Consider the following 20,714-nt stretch of genomic DNA (forward strand, 5'->3'; position numbering starts at 1 on the left):
CCCACAGAGGCCAGAAGAGGGCATTGGAGCTCAGGGACTGGAGTTAGAGATGGTTGTGAGCCGCCATGTGGGTGCAAGAGCAGCCAATGCTCTTAACTGCTGAGCCATCTCTTCAGTCCCAGTATTTTATTTTGTAAATCTTATCTTTCCTCAAATGTGTGGTGTGCCTTTAACAGAGTGAATGTTTAGTAAATATTAATTGAACCCAGGACCTTGTCTTGCTAGATAGGAATTCCACCTCTGGCTAGCCTCTCTCCTTCTCTTTGCTCAATGCTTTGCACTGAATGACACTGTCAGCTTGCCTTCTGTGGCTCACTGTATCCTCTGGAGAGAAAAGACAGTTGAAGGAGACTCCAGTGACAGACTCCTCCATACTGTTCTTAGTTCCCTACTTCCTCTTTGCATTTTGTCATTCATAGCCAGATACATTAAGAGGGAAATTGGTCACCAAGAGGAAAAAATTAAAACAAATAAATACTGTGCGAAGCAACGTTAAACCATTGTGCAAAAGAATAGTAAGCCCTGAAATGGCTGTGGAGAAAAGCCAGCATTGGTAACACACTCTTTTTTTTTTTTTTTTTGGTTTTTCGAGACAGGGTTTCTCTGTGGTTTTGGAGCCTGTCCTGGAACGGTAACACACTCTTTTAAATTGTGTGCATTATCTCTTATTTTCAAAATGATAGTAGATAAATAGTTAAAAGGTCCAGAGCCTTAGCAGTGCTTTTTCTATAGCTGAAGCTATTTAAAATTCTTCTCATGTTGCTGTTTGCCATCCAGATGGCTTTCTGGCCCCGGTTCAATTCCTAGATGTGAGGCTGTCGGTTACTCACTCGCTCCACTACACACTTGTGCAGTTTGGCTCTTGACTCATCCTCACAGCAGTTACGTGTGGGTAGCTTTGGCTACACAGTCTTTCCTGATTGCCACGGTACTTACAAGTAAGAACCAGAAGTCCTTGGAAGATTTATTAACATTCACAAAAATATGCCCAGGAGCCTGTTAGACCCAACCAGCGGAGTAAGGAACAGAAAGATGCCAGCTCTTAAACAGTGAAACTTGTGGATCATTTCCTTCTATACGTCAAGATTTTTCTAGCCTTTGGGGGTTGTTTTGCGTTTTGGGAACATGATTTTTCTGTGTAGACCAGGCTGGCCTTGAACTCACAGAGATCCACCTGTATCTTCTTCCCCAGTGTTGGGATTAAAGGTGAGCACCACCACTGCCTGGCTCTGCTTCTTAGTTAAACCATTTGGACTCTACTCATATCCTCCTTATCTTCTTCCGTCTTCGAAGACCCATGTGACCCCTTGTGCCAGGCAGGCAAAGTAGTGTCTGGCGGTTAGCTTCAGGGACCACGATGGCTAAACATTAGTAAGATGTGTTTTGTTGTTGTTGTTTTAAAGAGCTACTTAAGTAAGACTGTCATAGATGATGTTTATGTCTGGACTTGGGTCACTGTTGATTGTCTTTTACAAGCACCCCTGACCCTGCAGTGCATGCTAGCAGCTTCGTGACCAGGGCATTGGTGCTTTTGATTCTGTGCATTGGCTTAGAGATGAACAACCTAAGTAAAAAGCCCTACTCTTATTGCACGGCTTTCATTCACAAACAGAACAAAAAGCCATTGAGCATTTGTCCCTCAAATAAATGCTAAGGAAAGACCCGTGTCACAAGGCAGAATTTCTAGGATTACACAGCAGCAGGAGTGGCCCTGTGTACATGGTCACATGATATATTGCCCTTGTCATTGGAGGAAGAATTTTTGTAGTAGCCCATTCTATTTTTTTTTCTGAGTATTTTTATCACATTATCTTGAGTTTTGAAATGTAATTATATAAATTGTTTTGGTCAGGAGGAATAAAATTTTAAAGTATGCTCCTTCTTTTGATCTCCCTTTTTATAAACATTGTATATGTGCCTGGGCGCTACATGGGGCCCATGTGTAGATTCTTCCCACTTTTATGTGGATTTAGGATCAAGCTCAGGTTGCCATGCTTGCACAGCATTGCTGAGCCGTCTTGCTAGCTTGTAATTCTGAACTGATCTTGAATTGTTAATCCACTGCACTCTGCTACAGAGTGAACCCCTAGTCCTTGATCCCAGAGGACTGATTTAGCACAGTAATGAAGAGAAAAGTCAAATCAATAAAAGAAATCTCTGTGACAAATGAAGTCGAAATGTCATCGCTAAGACTCACAGCGTCCCATTAACAGTTTGACTGTTACCCAAGAGAAATTAAATAATGACAGAGTTGAGAAACACTGCTAAATGCTTCTCCACCTGGCAATCAGGGATGATGACTGGAAGCATGATCGAGAGACACCACTGCTGCTTTCATCGCAGAATGAATGGCTGGTCTTGTTAATATTAGCCCACGGGTAAACTAATATTCTTCCCAGTGCTTTTTAAATGCCAGGGGTTATTCCAGGTACCTTTGGGGGGATATTCTTAAAAAATTTGGTCCAGCTGGGTGGTGGTGGCGCACACCTTTAATCCCAGCACTCGGGAGGCAGAGACAGGAAGATCTCTGTTTGTTTGAGGCCAGCCTGGTTCCAGAATAGAATCCAAAGCTACAAAGAAAAACCCTGTCTCAAACAACAACAACAATTTAATTCAGTTAATTTTTTGTAACAGTCTGACTGCATTGCCAAGGCTGGTCTAGAACCTTCTATATAGACCAGGCTAGCCTCAATTCAAGAACTTCTGCTTCAAGCCGGGCGATGGTGGCGCACGCCTTTAATCCCAGCACTCAGGGGAGGCAGAGGCAGGCGGATCTCTGTGAGTTCGAGCCCAGCCTGGTCTACAGAGCTAGTTCCAGGACAGGATCCAAAGCCACAGAGAAACCCTGTCTCGAAAAACCAAAAAAAAAAAAAAAAAAAAAAAAAGAACTTCTGCTTCTGCCTCCTGAGTGCCAAACACCAGAGAGATTTAACTGCTTGCTTATTCAAGAATTCAAGGTCATAACAACTTAAGTATAAAACAGCTAGTTTCCAAAAAGCATGGAGATAAAACCAGATTATCCAAAAGATCCCTTGAAGGGAGGGGCTCATGCCTTACCATCTCTGAGCAGCTATTGACAGTTAATGGTTGACACACACACACACACACACACACACACACACACACACGTGTTTTCTTCACAAGTGGCTACAAGTTAGTTGCCCATGCTTCAGTCAACACCTTTCCAACCATGCTCCTGCAAACAGCACTAATTTAACTTAGTGGGTCACCAAAAAAATGTAACAAAGCTAGACAGTGGTGGTACGTGCCTTTAATCCCAGCACTCAGGAGGCAGAGGCAGGTGGATCTCTCTGGACTACAGAGGGAGTTCCAGAACAGCCACAGCTACACAGAGAAACCCTGTCTCAAAAACAACAGCAACAAAAACAAACAAAAAGCACTCCCATAACAGAAAACTATGAAGACAGTCTTGCTGGGAAGAGGGGTTCATTAGGTGAGGGTCACCTGAAGGGAGGATAGAGTGACCAAACTGTAGTATATACATGTGTGAAATTGTCAAACACACACACACACACACACACACACACACAGAAAAAAGAGCTCTTGTGTTTCAGTAAAAATTGTCTATGGATCTGGTTCAGTATTAGTTAGGTTTTAAAAAAGATTTATTTGTGTACTTTATGTATATGGGTGTTTTGTCTATTTGTAGACACTAGAAGGTATCACATTCCTTGATTATAGATATTATAATGTGTTAGATGGTTCTAAATCTAAATCACTCTATGGGTGCTGGGAATTGAACTCAAGACCTTTGGAATTGCAGCCAGTGCATTTAACTGCTGAGCCATCCCTTCAGCTCTGTATTAATAAGTTTTATACTACATTAAAAAATGATAATCAGCCAGTCATAGTGGCATGTGCCTTTAATCTTCAGAGGCAGAGGCAGATGCAGATGGCTCTCTATGAGTAAGAGGCCAGTCTGCTTTACATAGTGAGTTCCAGAACAGCCAGGGCTCTGTAGAGACTCTGTCTCAAAACAAAAGTGATAATTATAGGATTAAAAAGTCAAATATATGTTTAATGAGTTGTGTAAAATTAGACTTTGAACTTCATAATAAATTTACCTTTTGTTTTACATTTTGCATGTGTTCACATGAAAAAATTAAAAGTTATTTTAGAGAGCTCTCTTCTATAGAATTACAGTGATTCAAGTAAAATGATTTTAAAGCGAAGCCCTTAAGTCCGGTGTGGCAGTTGTTCTATGTAATCTCTGTGGTTTTGCTACAGAGGCAGGGAGATTGCAGCAAGTCTGAGGCTAGGGCAGGTTACGAAGTGAAAATTCATTGACCAAACAACAAACCTGCTAGGTTTTTACAAGGCTGATTACTGTGGTGAGCGGGGTAGACAGTGGAATGGGGGTGAGCCCTAGTTGCATGCCGTCCCATGAATTACCTCTGAAGGAAGCTGAAAGGCTGCAGTGGCAAACGTAGCCTTTGCTGCCAGTGGGTATGGTGCCTTCCAGGGTCTGGAGAGTAGGGCCCGGAGAGAAGCATCCAGATCAACAGTACAGAATGTAGTTGGCAGAGGAAGGCAGGAAACCTTGGACCACCAGGCTATGTGTAAAAAGCAGTATGCTCAAGGGCAGAGACCCAGTCTCCAGACCTGTGGAGAGCTGTGGGACCCCCACCATTTCCTTCTTGTGCTGGCCTTCTAGTGTTTCCATTCTCAGGGCTGCCTTTCTCTGTTAGAGACTGTTTCTGTTACTGTCCGTGTGCTCCTGGGCCAGCTTTTTCCCAGGACACAGAACCTGGAAGGCTGAGTGGGTGTCCTCTGTACTCGAGTCACACATGAAACAGTAGATGCTTGCCTTTCTTCTCGCTTTATCATGGAAACAGGAAACAATATTCCTTAATTTTCTTTTCATTCTCTCTCCAAGTTTGTTCCATTAGTCTTCAGAGTGTTTGCTTGTGCTTGTTCACTCATGTCAGAAGTGTGTGCTGGTTTCCTCGTCTCCTGATTTACAGACGTTAGTGACTTTCCTGGCGTGTCACTGGGAAGTGGAGGCCTTTCAACTCTTCTCTTCCTCCAGTGGACAGATGGCAGCTTGTGTGCTGTAACTACTGTCTAAAGGCCCAGTGGGGCTAGTTGTCCCTGCTGTGTTCTGCACACTTAGAGCGTCCCTGTAAAGTTGTTTTCATACTTTAAAAATGTTTCTTGTTTTCAGCGTTTGATCATATGCTTTCATAAACTGAAGACCTCGAAGACTTGGTAGCCCTGTGAGAACATTTCCTTTAAAGGAGACAAAGGAAGCATGGGCTAATTGCTTTGAAACTAAAACAATGCCCTCCTGCTCCTGCTTCTGTCTTCCTGGATAGGGATGTCTCTTGGGCGTTCATTTCTTAACTTTAAAACGAGGAGAGTCTGTCAATCCTAAGACACCTCCCAGCCCAGAGCTCATAGACTGGACTCTGCATGTGTTGCTCTCTGTGAAATAAGGATGGCAAGGAAGGCAAAGAAGAATCAAACACTTTACTTTCAATTTAAATGCAGCAATGGGAGGTACAGGGCTCGGGCTTGAACTCAGAACTTCAGGCATGCTAGGCAAGTTCTCTACCAATATACTCACTAGTAATTTTATTTTCCTGAAAGTATTTCCTTTTCCTTTTTGGAGGGCGGCGGGGTGCTCTTTTTGAGACAAGGTCTTTATCATGCAGCTATCATCCAGGAACTTGCTCTCTAGACCAGGATGGCCTCAAACTCATGGAGATCTGCCTGCCTCTGCCTCTGTGCTGGGATTAAAGGCATGGGCTGTCATGCCCTGTTTTAAAAAATCTTTATCTCCCTTCCTTCCTTCCTTCCTTCCTCCCTCCCTCCTCTCCCTCCCTCCCTCCTTCCTTAATTCTTTCTTTCTTTCTTTCTTTCTTTCGTTTTACATGGTTTCTCTGTGTAGCCCTGAGGCATATGCCTGTTTTCTGCCTCCACAGAGGTAGGAGTAAAGGTTTGTACCACCACATCCAGTTTAAAAGTGTTTCTAATAGGAACAAGCATGGTGGTGTATGCCCGTAACTCCAGGATTTGGAAGGTGTAACAAGAGATACTGACGTTCTAGGCTATTCTGGGTCACATGAGGCTCTCTCTCTTAAATAATAAGATCAGTATTTGTATTGGGGATATAGCTCAGTATGTGTAGTGCTTGCTTAGAATATTCAAAGCTCTGGGTTTCATCACCAGTATTTGGAAAAATAAAATTCTGGGCATGGTGGTAACACACTTGGGGAAGTCAAGGTAGGAGGAGTGTTGTGAGTTCAAGGGCCAGCCGAGGCTAATATAGTGCAAGATCCTGGCCTCCCCCACTAACTCCTTAAACTAAGACAAGTCTCTACAAAGCAGGAGGCGATGGCACACATTTGTTATCTAGTTATATGGTAGGCAGAACAGTCTCCAGTTTGAGGCTAGCCTGGGCTAGGAGACCCTGCTTCAAGTAAAACCCCCAAAGCCAAAAACCAAGGAAACCTCTACGGAAGCATGTTGCTCTGTTGTCGAGAGTCTGCTGGATGTGCTCAAAAACACGTACACACAGCTGAGGTCTTTAAATCTGAATCATTGGAATATCTATATGTTTGTCTGTGTAAATTCTGAATAGTGATAACTGAAAGTGAATTTCAATAGTTGATTTCTAGTGACAAGTTATAGATTGGTGGTTTTCCATTTTCTTTCCGAAAATCTTGTGCTTCACATTCAAGCCTTCTAGCTCCTGGGCCCAAATGATGTTCTTGCCTCAACATTCCAAATAGCTTATGGCTGTAAGTGTGTTCCAACATGCCTACATTGTTGTGTCTTGAGTAACAACTAGCTAACGGCTATTTTTCCATTTCCTTGATGTCAGGGCCCCGAGGTTATGAATGTGCCTCAGCTCTATAATGCCTCCTGCTATGGCAGACATCCTTGACATCTGGGCAGTGGATTCACAGATCGCATCTGATGGCGCCATATCTGTGGATTTCCTTCTGCCCACTGGGATTTATATCCAGCTGGAAGTACCTCGGGAAGCTACCATTTCTTCTATTAAACAGGTATGTTTATAGTTAGAATTTCCCAAGACATAGCCTACTTTCTGTGTAACTTAGTGGGAATCATCTGGTAAAGTTGAGAGACATTTAAATTTCAGACCATTGCATTTAAAATTTTTTTGCTATGTCCTATTTTGTTATATATAAGCATGTTTGTTCTCCCACATTTGTTTTTGATCCATATGTGATAGCTGTGTTAAGAAAGATTAACACTTGTCATGGTGAGATGCTTTGTTGGGGTAGGCGGGTGGGAGATGAAAGCAGGATGGGGCATTCCAGGCCCAAGGAATTCAAGTCCAAGTCCAAGGTCATTCTGGGCTACCTAGTACACATTGCTGTGGAAGGGCTAGAAAGTTGAATGCCTTCTGCTGTTATTCCTGATTTTTGAGCTAGTCACCTTTTTCTTCTATGTGATGTTTTGGTTGTCCCCGCCCCCCTTGCCATGAGCCTGGAGAAGAGTTTCCAGTAAAAATCAATGGATGCATGAAATCTGTTTCCCTTCCCTTTATTTATTTATTTATTTATTTATTTAGTCAGCAGAGTCTTTCTTACTCTGACCCCTTACTGGCCTAGACCTTGTAGCCGACTTCCTGCCTCAGCCTCCCAAGTGCTCATGTCAGTGGTGAGGGCACAGACACAACTCCCCACTCTGTTGCATAAGGAGTTTCCAATATTAAAAAAAAATGTGTATGACTGTATGTATGTCTGTGCACCGTGTGTGTTCATAAAGACTTTGGGAGTTGCTTTAAGACAGGGTGTCACTCACTATTGTAGCCTTGGATGGCCTGGAGCTTGCTATATAGAGTAGACTTCGAATGCCACAGAAATCTTCCGTGCTTTGGTTTCCCAAGTGCTGGGATCAAAGGCATGTGCTTGGCAAAGATGTTTTTGGACTTCTTTTTGGTTTTTCAAGACAGGATTTCTCTTTGTATCCCTGGCTATCTTGGAACTCAGTCTGTAGATCAGGCTGGCCTTGAATTTAGAGAGATCTGCCTGTCTCTGGTGGGATTAAAGGTATACACCACCACCCAGCTGCTTGTGGGCTTCTTAAAGATGAGAATACTGTTAACTGTTATTTTTAACAGCAGTCACTCATACTGTTTAGGGCTTGGAGGGCTCCTTTTATTAATGGTTGCTAATGGATCTAAATAAGATCACCAGATGGATCCTGGGGGATGTGGCAGCACTACAGTTGATAAGGGAAAGACTAGATCCTAGGGATGCAGGAAGCTAGCAAGTCTTCACTGTTAACAGAGAGGTGTGAGGCCCTGCCCAAGGTCATGCACTCTGGATCCTAAAGCCTGGTTCTTTGCCAGTCTGCAACAAAACACTTACAGCCTTTACAGCAAGCTTTGCTAAGTTTCCTGAGTTCTTTGTCAGCAGCGTTTATTGATTTATTTTTACAAGTGTTTGTGTTGTGTGTTCACATGTGTGTGGCTGTGTGTGCATGTCCCACTGTGCACACATGGAGGTCCCAGAACAGCTTGCAGGAGTTGCCTTTCGTCATGTGGGTTCTGGTGATTGAACTCAGTCATCAGAGTTAGCATCAAGGGCCTTTATCCGTTGAGCCACCTTGCCTACTTTCTACAGTGCATTTACTACAAGACCAAGCTGGAGGGAAATTCCCCAGGAACTACATCTAAAACACAGATGTTTGGAAAATAAAGTCTCATTAAATTATATGGTTCAACTTGGACTAAATTGAAAGTTGCATAATAACATCAGAAAAGCTGTGAAATATATTTTATTATAATTGATGCATGAGCATTTTCTAATGATTTTTAATTTTTTTTTTAAATATACATTGGCGTTTTGCCTGCATGTATGTCTGCATAAGGGAATCAGATCCCCTGGAAGCAGAGTTGCAGATGATTGTGAGCTGCCACATGGGTGCTGAAAATTGAATCTGGGCTCTCTGGGAGAGCAACCAGTGCTCTTAACCACTGAGCCATCTCTCCAGCCCCCGAAACATAAGAATTCTAAAACTGTCATTTCTGAAGTAAAAAGAAAATACAGAATGTAGCTACTGCATCACTGCTGAGAGTTTCTATTTATTTGTCTTTTTGTTCTGAGTCAGTGTCTTTCTTATATAGCTCTTGTCCTCAGTCTCACAGAAATACACAGCCTCCACCCCCCCCAGTACTGGCATTAAAGGTGTGTGCTACCATGCCTGACTGTTTGTCTGTTTTAGTCCCTGTAGCCCAGGCTGGGCTCTATTTACTGTGTATCTTGCCTGCATGAATGTCTATGTATGACATGTTTGAAGTGTCTGCAAAGACTCGAAGAGAGCGTCAGATCTCCTGGGCTGGAGTTTCTGATGGTTGTGAGTTGTAGTGAGGGCGCTGGTGATTGAGCCCAGATCCTAGCTGGTTCTACCACCATTTCTAACACACACATAGACACACAACCCCCTCGGGGTTTCTCTAGCACTGACTGTCCTGGAACTCACTCTGAAGACCAGGCTGGCCTGGAACTCACAGAAATCCACCTGTCTGCCTTCTAAGTGCTGGGGTTAAAGGTGTGGACCACCACCGACCTCAGGTGGTCTTTTCAGTTGCTGAGTCATCTCTAGGCCCCTGCATTTTGAATTTTGCAAACAGGTAATGGTCATCCTTGTGTATGTATCTTTGTATATGAGTGCCAGTATTCCAGATAATGTCTTACTGTTTTTTCCTGCAGATGTTATGGAAGCAAGTTCACAATTACCCAATGTTTAATCTCCTTATGGACATTGACTCCTACATGTTTGCATGTGTGAATCAAACTGCTGTATACGAGGAACTTGAAGATGAAACTCGAAGACTTTGTGATGTCAGACCTTTTCTTCCTGTTCTAAAACTAGTGACAAGAAGTTGTGACCCAGCAGAAAAATTGGACTCAAAAATTGGAGTACTTATAGGGAAAGGTAATGTAAAAGATTTCAATATGAATTCTCAGCTTTATCTTTGTTATGCTGTGGAAGTATATTCCAAGATATTATTTTTAGCATTTTGTCCATGGACTAATACTGGTATGTTCAGGGTTTGGGACTAAGGTCTGTGAGAACTGAAGTTTGAATGTTTAGACACATCTCTAGCAATGTAATATTGCTGCAGCACCCAAAGGCTTGCATTCTGTATGTCTTTTTCTTTCCTGTTGATTTATTTTTATTTTATAAAAGTATTGATCTTCAATTACTGGGAAAGATATAATTCTTTCTTTATCTCAGATAATTTGAGAAACTCTCCCGTCCATGGTCTGCTATAATGGCTCAGATTGGTTTCTGTCTCACCACGTAGACCAGGCAAGGGCTTGAAATTGTAGTCCACTGAAGTGACGATGTGCACCTTTAGTTCCAGCACTCTTTGAGGCTGGACTGGCCTACAGAGCACTGTACAGGTCAGCTAGGGATGCATAGTGAATCTCCACCTCAGGCAGGCAGGTTGAAATCGACATCCTTCTACCTCAGCCTTGCGGATGCAGATATTGGACCTTGTGTGCACTGCTCTTCTTGGTTGAGAAACTTTCCTAATAAGTGATTTTTATTTTACTTTGTTATAAACTACCTATAATCCCCTTATAATATGAATTTATTTCAGATATAATTGCTTACTAAGACCATAAAGTTGATCAATATTTCTATAAATTTTTCATGTTCGTGGCAAATTTTTGCACTTTTATTGGTTATTTTTAATTAGAAGTTATCTTTGTATCAAATAAAGATATATCCATGGTTCCTTAAATTATTTCTAGGTGCTGGAGATGTAGCTCATTTGGTAGAAGTTTGCCTAGGATTCATGAATCACTAGACCCCATTCAAACAAACAAACAATAATGGCCAGTGTGATTGTGCTGGATGGTCAGGGGTTCAGAGTCATCCTCAGCTACATGGCAAGTTGGAAGCTAGCCAAGGGTTACACAAGACCCCGTCTTAAAAAAAGAAAAATTCTGGAGAAAGTTAAGAACAGAGAGGAATCAATCCTCTCTTGCTATAGAAATCATAGCAGAGAAGATTTAATGTCTGTCAGTACTTTAAAGAAAGTACTGATCCGATTTAGGAACTACACGGGGTTACTGAGGATAGGGCCTTGAAGATTAATCCCAAATCAGAAAGTCCCTTGGAGCTTTTTGGGTTTGACTACCTGCTTTGACAAGATGTACTATAGTAGCATAGTAAGTTAGCTTTTCCTTTGGGGGGAAATAACTCTGTAAGGTACTTACCTAGCACCCCAATTTTTTAATTACATTTATTTATTCATATGGGTGATTGCTAGATACTGTATGCATGCAGCATACATGTGATTGAACTCGGGTCTTCAGCCTGGATGGTCAACATCTTTACCCACTAAGACATCCTGTAGGCCCAAACTTAGATTGCTCTTAATGGTCATTTAAATCTTAGATCTGGATTAACTAACCACCACTAACTACCTAAGCTTACCAAATTTAGCAAATAAATAGGAAATACAAATATTACATGGAATATACTTGCTAAAGCATGTCTTCAGGATTTATCTGTGATGCGATTGAGCTGAGTGCTGTCTTCTCATCTGGCAGCCTTTATCCCCCTATAGCACAGGGATCTGATATAAAGCAATCGATGCTATATTTTATTTCATGCAGTATCTTGTGGCTTATTGTCTCTGTATTTTGTGTAATGTGCTCTGCTGGTTGACCAAGATATAAACAGTGTATGGCACAAATTAAGTAGTTTGTATGCCCTTAGCTGTTTTATAAATTTTGCATTTTAGCAGATTTGGCAGTTCTTTAGGCTCTTATGCTGAAAGGTAGTTTTTATGTAGGAAGTTTGTGCTCTAGAACAAGTCTTCACTCTTAATACCTAAGGAGTCGGTGTCTGCAGTTGCTGCTTTGTCCATACTGACTGTATCCAGGGCTGGGTGAGGTCATGCCTCCTGAGAAAACAATAAACAATTACTTCAGTTTAACTTCAGGAACAAGGTTGCTGCCTCCTCTGTCCAAAGAAAACAATAGAACTTTTAGGGCAGAACTGCCCTGAGCAGGCTAAAAATACCGTTTCCTCTAGCGTGATGTGCTTGACATTTTCTTTACGGTTTATTCTAAATAATTGTTTTCGGAGCTGCTGTTTGCACTCTGACTGCCCTCTCCCGTGGAAGTGCATGTTCTCCTGCTTTGTTTTCTACAGCACCCTGTAAAATGGAGTCACAGCCAGTGGGGTTTTATCACAGCCTGAAGAGAATGTTTGAGCTGGGTCTGGTTTCAGAGGTTTGTAATCGCAGATGCCTGAGAGACCAGGGAAGGAAGAAAACAAACTCAAGCCTTAAGGCTGCCTTGCAAGTCTCAGAATAAACTATTTCAGAAGAGAGCTGTGAATGTAGCCCAATGGACCGCTGGCTTGAGATGTGACAGGCCCTGGGTTCATCACCACACAGCAACCCTCCCCTAACCAGGTTTGGGGTTTTGTTTTGTTTGAGACTGGGTTAGGTATCTTACCCAGGCTGGTCTCCAGCTCTTGACTTGATTGAGCTCCCATCTCTGCACTTCACCAGGGCTGACTGAGGCTGCTTACTTGCCAGCTTGCCTGGCAGTATGTAGGAGTTTAATCATATTTTTAGTGTGCCCAAACTGTTTTCTCATGCTTTTTGATTGTAATATTTATCTATGCATCATACACTGTTTTCTATCAGTTTTGTAGGAGAAGGTATATTGAAAATTAAGTTTAAACTTATTATTTAGCCTAAGTTATTAATGGCATTTGCTTTTCCTGTCAGTGGTAGTCTGCCAATTAAACCCAATGCCCGATGAATGCTAGGCAGGCTCATTTCTGAGGCATTCTCCAGCCCCAAACTTTTATTTATTTTTTTTAATATTTAAAGTTTTTATACATTAATTGTATTTTACTGAAAGGAGATTTTTTTCATACAATATGTTCTAATTCTCCCCCCCACTCCCAAGTTTCTCCCCACTTCCCCTCCCATCCAGAGCCACCCCCTTTCTGTCTTGTTAGAAAACAAAAGGCATCTAAAGGATGATAAAATGTACAATAAAAAACAAAGCAAAGCAATTGGAATAAGATAAAACAAACAGAAGGAAAAGAGCCAAAGAAAAAGCACAAGCAACACATATAAATGCAGAGACACATGCTTCCACCCACAGGAATCCCATAAAATACACACAAAGGGCTTGTAAGGCTTTAGAAAGAAGAAGGGCCCCTGACACAACAAAGACCCTCCAAAGATAAAGATGCCCTTGAGTTTGTTTTGTGTTGGCCTTTTACTGCCGGCCATGGGGCCTACCTTTATTTAATAGTTTGTTTTCCCCAGTAAGACTCCCTTGTGGAAAACTAACTTTTTTTTTTTTGAGACAGGATTTCTCAGTGTAGCTTTGGAGCCTGTCCTGAAACTTGCTCTGTGGACCAGGCTGGCCTTGAATTTACAAAGATGCACCTGCCTCTGCCTCCCGCGTGCTGGAAATAAAGGTGTGTGCTACCACTACCTGGTAATTATTTTTTTTTTCATTTGCAAGTAGTTAGCAGTTGGAAATAGCTCTTGGTTAGCAAAGGGGGCATGTGTCCTCTTCTTTTAGCTGTAGGTCCCCATTTGGTGTATTCCCGAGCAAGCCCTGTGCTTGCTGCCTCAGTCTCTGTGAGTTCTTATGTGCGATGGTCCTGCTGTTCTTAGAAGGCCTTGTTTCCTTGGTGTCATCCATCCCCTTTGGCTTTTACACTCTTTCTACCTCTGCTAGCTGCAGGTTTCTCTGAGCCCTGAGAGGAGGGATTTGATGGAGGGATCCTCTGTAGGGCCGAGTGTTCTAAAGTCTCTCACTATCTGCATATTGTCTCTCTGTGGGTCTCTGTATTTGTTCCCATCTGCTGCAGGAGGAAGCTTCTCTGATGACGGCTGGACAAGTCACTGATCTATGAGTAGAACAGAATTAGGAGTCAATGCTACATTCCTTTAGTAGAACAGTAGTGGGTTCCAGGAATCAAATTCAGGCCACCAGCTTTGGCGGCGAGCATCTTTACTCACTAAGCCATCTCACTGGCTCCCACATTTTATTTTTGAAAGATGTTTGTAGTGTTCTCAAAATTCATGAGGCATTACTTTCGTGAAAAGTATACATAGGCCAGGTGTGGTGGCGCACATCTTTAATCCCAGCACTGGGAGGCAGAGGCATTGGAAGGAGGAGCTCTGAGTTTGAGGTTAGCCTGGTCTACTTAGCAAGTTCCAGAACAGTCAGGACTACATAGAGAGACCCTGTCTCAACAAACAAAATAAACAGCAGCAGCAACAAAATGCTGAGCAAATGCTTGTAATCCCAGCACTCAGAAGGCAGAGGCAAGAGGATCATGGGATTTGCTGGCTACCAAGTCTAGCCTAGTTAGTGAGCTCCAGAGCAGGACAGATTCTGTCTCAAAGGAAGGTGGAGGATGTTGCTGAGAACAACATGAAATTGTCCACTGACCCCTACATGCATGTATGAACACATATATGCTAAATACACACATATATGTGGTAAAAACGACATTATTACCAGATCAGTAGTGACTTCCATTCTTCAGTGTGTGTTGAATCTTTTATACGCGGAGCTGCAGCCATGCTGTATGGAACTCACTGTAAGAAGTAATGGATCAGTAAGCAGACAAGTAGAATGCAGTAAATACCCTGCCAAGTCACAAGGTCCTGTCTACATGTACTGGGAAGTTGAGGAAGGCTGCTTGGAGGGTGTAATTCTAAACAAGCATCCATGCTGATGAGGAGTTTTGCAGGTGAAGGGGGTTGTAGGAAAGGCCAGCAAAAGGGAATGGAACCTGAAGATGGCCTTCTCGAATAATAACAAGAACTGATAATGGTCGTGAAAGAGGCCACAAAGATATGTAGCAAAGACTATGCAGGTACACAGTAGCTCAGAGCAGGGAAAATCACCCAGAAAAGTCCTGCTGCTAAGCTCTTGGGAACCCCTCCTCCTGCTACTTCCTTTTCATGTGTCATTAGAACAAAGGACTAAGCAGATGCAGCCTCGCCTTTGTGAGCAGCCCGCTGCTTTACAGCGAACTGTTTCTGTTCCTCAGAGATGCACGCTTGTCTCATGAGTTCACTTTGTGACAGACCATCACGACTACTATGTTCACAACAACAGTCCCACCATCACCTCCTCAGATCTAGTGGAATGTTTGAACTTGAAAACATGAAAGACCGAATCTGCTATGATGCCTTAAATTCCATTTGTAGTTTTAGTGGAACAAACGAACCCAGGATATTTATTGGTGTGGAAGGATTCATTTTATCTTGGTTGAGCTGGGTTTTTTTTCCCCTGATAATTCAAGAGAATGGGCAAAAGTTAAAAATTCACACAAAACCTTTCCAAAAAGGGCAATGACATTCCAGAGGTCCATAAGTTTTATTTTTATTCTTAATATGTGTTTGTGTTTGGGTGTGTGCGTGAGAGTGTGGTGCCAGTGGAGGCTAAGAGAGGGTGTCAGGTTCACTGGAGCTAGAGTTATATGTAGTTGTGAGCCCCCTAAAGTAGATGCAGTGTGCAGGCTTGGTCCTCTGCAAAACCAGCCTTTGGTAGTTGAGCCAGCCCCATTCTGGGAAATTTTTTATTGAAAGAATTTACATGGGAAGTAACATGATCAGGTTTGCATTTTAAAAAGCTTGTTCAGACTGTAAGATTGGAGAGGTTAGGCCTTCAAGTGGAAGGCGGCGAGGCTGTTTACTGAGTAAAGGCACCAGCTACTAAGCCACACAACCTGGTACCCCATGGCAGAAGGAGAAAGTGACTCCCACAGCTGTCTTCTGATGTGCACGTGTGCATCCATGTATTTGTCCGTGTGTGCATCCATGCGTGTCTTTAACCAAACACATAAATGTACGTAAGTTTTTTAAAGGCTTCAAAGTAAGGAATCTGTGTAAAAGTTGTGATAGTCACCTGAAGGAGAGATGCTGAGGGCTAGGATTAGGCTCCTGGCTGTAGAAGCTGAGACAGGTAGGCAATTTAGACATTTAAAGGTATTTTAGAGCTGGGTATAGTGGTGCATCCAGCAGTTTGAGCAGTCGGGCCAAGCCATGAGAATTGTCTGGAATTTGAATTTGTGAGCAGCCTAGCCATTTGGTAAAATCTTGTCTCAGGCATTCTCCTATGCCCCCAAACCCCACAAAAAGAGGTGGATTAGACGTAGTTCGTAGTAAAGATTTTGTTACTGGGAATTCATTTGTTTCCTTCCTGTAGTACTTATTGTTCACCCAACAGAAGAATGTTAACAGTGAACTCTAAAATTCTCATTGTAGGAGACATGATATCACCTATAGAGTTCATGAGCAAGAACCATGCAAAGGTTACCCCCTCCAATTATTCATTAATATTTTGTGTTGTGACACATTTATAACTATCCTGAGACATATGTGGTTGGTAAAATATGACTTCTGGGAGTCCAAATGTTTCTACTATAATTGCAGGTCTTTAACAGTTAATTTATAATAATGTATTTTTTGGACAGTGTATGACTATCCAGGACAATCATTTATCATGTGGTTTTCAGTTGTGTATTATGAATTTCATTTTTCACTATACATGTATATACTTTTATGAGTGTATATGTGTTTACTTTGTGACCCTGGCTGTTCTGCAACTTGTAACAGCTCTCCTGCCTCCACCTCCAAATTCTGCCAGTATTACAGGTGTGCCTCCATGTCCAGTTTTGATAGTTGTGATACTGATAAATAATCCATTTCTACATAATATTTTAATTTGTGTGTTTTAGAGATCCAATAGCATGTGTATTTTATACATGAGGCTTATTTTTCCTGTGTTTGTCATCTTTTTGTCTGCTTGGTAAAAGACAAATATCCAAGTTAGTTTGTATTGAAGATATTTGTGTTCTTTTTTAAAAAATTGTTATTAGCTGCTTAAAAATGACATCTTTACAAAATTTCTGTAGGTCTTCATGAATTTGATGCCTTGAAGGATCCTGAAGTGAATGAGTTTAGAAGAAAAATGCGCAAATTCAGTGAGGACAAGATTCAGTCTCTGGTGGGGCTGTCTTGGATTGACTGGCTGAAGCACACGTACCCACCTGAGCACGAGCCGTCCGTCCTGGAGAACTTGGAGGATAAACTTTATGGAGGGAAGCTGATTGTGGCTGTGCATTTTGAAAATAGCCAGGTAGTGTTTGGTTATTGTTATTTTGTAATGAGTCTCTGATTTTTCCTAGCTGCTACTCCGTTCTTTTTTTCTTAAATAGCTGTTTTTTTAAATTAATTAATTAAATTTTTTTTTGAAAAAAAATTGTTTCTCATTTTACATACCAGTGCCAGTTCCCACTCCCTCCTCTCCTCCCACTCTGTTGTACCTCCCACTCCACTCCTCAGAGAAGGTAAGGCTTCCCATGGAGAGTCAACAAAGTCTAGCACATTGATTTGAGGCAGGACCAAGAGGGTCCTCCCCATTATATCTAGGCTGAGCAAGTTAACCCTCCAAAGAGAACGGGCTCCAAAGAGCCAGTTCAAACAGTAGGGATAAATCCTAGTCCACTGCCAGTGACCCTACAATCTGCCCCAGCAATACAACTGTTTTTATGAATATGAATACACCCGTATTCAGAGGGCCTTCTCTGGTCCTATACTGTTTCCCGCCACTATCAGACCAGAGTCAGTGAGTTCCCACGAGCTCAGATAACTGTTTGAAGGGCTGGCCCCATCATGGTCTTGACCCCTTTGCTCATACTCTCACTCCTCCCTCTCTTCAATTGGACTGTGGGAGCTCTGCCCAGTGCTTCCGTGTGGATCTCATCAGTTGCTGGATGAAGGTTCTGATGACATCGGGAAGACCAGTTCAGGCACCCTCTCCACTATTGCTTAGGGTCTTAGCTGGGGTCATCTTAGTGGATTCCTGGGAATTTCCCTAGTGCCAGTTTTCTTGCTCACCCCATAACGACTCCTTCAATTAAGATACCTCTTTCCTTGCTCTCCCTCTCTTTCCCATCCCCTCATGTTCTCCCCACTCCCATTCTCCTCTCCTCTTCTTCTACGCTCCTTCCCCCCCATCCCCATGCTCCCAATTTTGTTAGGTGATCTTGTCTATTTCTCCTTTCCTGGGGGAATCCATGTATGTTTCTCTTAGGGTTCTCCTTGTTACCTAGCTTCTCTGAGGTCGTGGACTATAGGTTGGTTATCCTTTGTTTTCCCTTTAATATCCACTTCTGAGTGAGTACATACCATGTTTGTCTTTTTGGGTCTGGGTTACCTCACTCAGGATGGTTTTTTCTAGTTCCACCCATTTGCATGCAAATTTCAAAATACCTATTTTTTTTTTAACCACTAAGTAGTAGTACTCCATTGTGTAAATGTACCACATTTTCTTTATTCATTCTTTGGTTAATGGGCATCTAGGTTGTTTCCAGGTTCTGACTGTTACAAATAATGCTGTATTATGAACATAATTGAACAAATGTCCTTGTAGTATAATTGAGCATCCTTTGGGTATATGCACAAGAGTGGTATTGTTGGATCCTGAGGTAGGGATTCCCAGTTTTCTGAGAAACTGCCATACAGATTTCCAAAGTGGCTATACAAGTTTACACTCATACTAGCAATGGAGAAGTGTTCCTCTTTTTCCTCATCCTGTTCATAATACACTATCATCAGTGTTTTTTATCTTAGCCATTCTGACTGGTTAGAGTCGTTTTGATTTGCATTTTTCCTGAAGACTAAGGATGTAGAGCAGTTCATTAAGTGTCTTTTGGTCATTTGAGATTCTTCTGTTGAGAAATCTGTTTGGATCTGTATCCTGTTTCTTTAAATTGAATTATTTGGTATTTTGATGTCTAGTTTCTTGAATTCTTTATATATTTTGGGGACCACTCTTCTGTCTGTGGGGTTGGTGAAGATCTTTTCCCAATCAGTAGGCTGTCTTTTTGTCTTATTGACTGTGTCTTTTGCTTTATAGAAGCTTCTGTTCAGGAGGTCCCATTTATTTATTGTTGCTCCCAGTGTCTGTGCTACTGGTGTTATATTTGGAAATGGTCTTCTGTTCCCCTGTGTTGAAGGCTAAGGCTACTACTCACTTTCTCTTTTGTGAGGTTCAGTGTGACTGGATTTATATTGAGGTCTTTGATTCCTCTGGGCTTGAGAGTTGTGCGTGGGGATAGATATGGATCTACTTGCATTCTTCCACATGTTGACATCCAGTTATGCCAACACCATTGTTGAAGATGCTTTCTATTCTTAGGAGAGCTTCTTTCTTAGAAAGCACTACCACGAACAAACAAAAAATATTTAGAGTTGATGGACTTTGTTTATAATTACATAGGACTGTTAAAAAAACAAACCTTTGAACAAACTTTTTTTCGATGACTTACAATAGTTTAGAAGTGAGTTGTCAAACTGAACTATGCAATTGCTTTTTACAGTTCTAAAAGAATGGAAAGTTTTGTTGTTGTTGTTGTTGTTGTTTTTGGTTTTTCAAGACAGGGTTTCTCTGGCTTTGGAGCCTGTCCTGGAACTAGCTCTGTAGACCAGGCTGGTCTCGAACTCACAGAGATCCGCCTGCCTCTGCCTCCCAAGTGCTGGGATTAAAGGCGTGCACTGCCCGGCCAAGAATGAAAAGTTTTTTGTTTTTTGTTTTTTTTTTTTTTTTTTTGGTTTTTCGAGACGGGGTTTCTCTGTGGCTTTGGAGCCTGTCCTGGAACAAGAATGAAAAGTTTTAAAGAGATGTTTTAATTCTTTTTTTGCTTTATGCATATGAGTGCTTTGCCTACATATATATGTATGTGCACTGCATGCAGGGCTGGTGTCTAGAGGCCAGAAGAAGACATTGGATCCCTCAGAATTGAAGTTACAAACAGCTGTAAGCCACCATGTGGTGCTGGAAATTGAACCCAGGTTCTCTGGAAGAGCATCCATTGCTCTTATTTGCTGAGTCATCTCCAGCTATTTTAAACAGGAGAGAAAAAAAAAAAGCCTAGTCAATAGCTCCCCCCTTTTGTCCTACATTTCCCTCCCTCCTTCTTTCCCTCCCTCCCTCCCTTCCTTCCTTTCTTCATTTATTTTTCAGGCAGGTATCGTGAATGGCCTTTAACTTTTGACCCCGCTGTCCCCTTGTCCCCAGTGCTGGCATTACAGGTGTATATGCTAGCCTGGTTTATTCATCTCTGAGGTTTGAATCCACCTTCATGCCTGCCATACAAACACTTAAACTATAGCTCTAACCCCTGTTATTGTTTGCTTGTATAGCTCAAAAGTAGGGCATTTACCTAGTATGCACACGGCCATAGGTTCAGTCTCTGACAACACACACCCACACACCTACACACTACACATACTACACACTACACATACTACACACACACACACACACACACACACACTGTCTCTTACCCTCCCTCCCTTCTCCTTCCCTTCCTGCATGTTATAAAATTAGACAAATCATTAATTTATGGTTTAATCAGTAATAAGGTATGGCTCTTTTCTTACCAATTACCAATAAAGAGCCCTCCACACACATACTGTGTCCTGGTCATCAGAACCAAGGCCATGCCTACTGGTGCACACCTTTAATTCCAGAGGCAGAAGCAGACATATCTCTGAGTTCAGGACCTGCCTGGTCTACAGAGCTAGTTTCAGGATAGGTAGAGCTGCACAGAGAAACTCTGTGTCCAAAACTGAAAATTAAACAAAGCAAAACAAACAACAACAATAAAAATCAACCAGGCCATCATGCTAGATC

The 20,714-nt window shown here is 42.1% G+C and overlaps 1 protein-coding gene across 3 annotated transcripts in view; it reads left to right on the forward strand.

Annotated features, from left to right (window-relative positions):
• Pik3cb (phosphatidylinositol-4,5-bisphosphate 3-kinase catalytic subunit beta) overlaps positions 1–20,714 on the forward strand; it is a 103,582-nt gene that overhangs the window by 31,739 nt on the left and 51,129 nt on the right. For 2 of the 3 annotated variants that reach the window (XM_041677211.1, XM_041677212.1), the window contains 3 exons: positions 6,848–7,034; positions 9,711–9,936; positions 16,930–17,153. In XM_041677211.1, coding sequence (XP_041533145.1) covers positions 6,864–7,034; positions 9,711–9,936; positions 16,930–17,153 — 621 coding nt within the window. In that variant the 5' untranslated portion in view covers positions 6,848–6,863. The remainder of the gene's footprint in view (positions 1–6,847; positions 7,035–9,710; positions 9,937–16,929; positions 17,154–20,714) is intronic. The other variant, XM_041677213.1, reaches the window with a different exon arrangement.

Source organism: Microtus oregoni, unplaced genomic scaffold (genome assembly GCF_018167655.1).
Source record: "Microtus oregoni isolate MIOR12 unplaced genomic scaffold, Mior012 000028F_ref0000031, whole genome shotgun sequence".
Taxonomy (NCBI): domain Eukaryota; kingdom Metazoa; phylum Chordata; class Mammalia; order Rodentia; family Cricetidae; genus Microtus; species Microtus oregoni.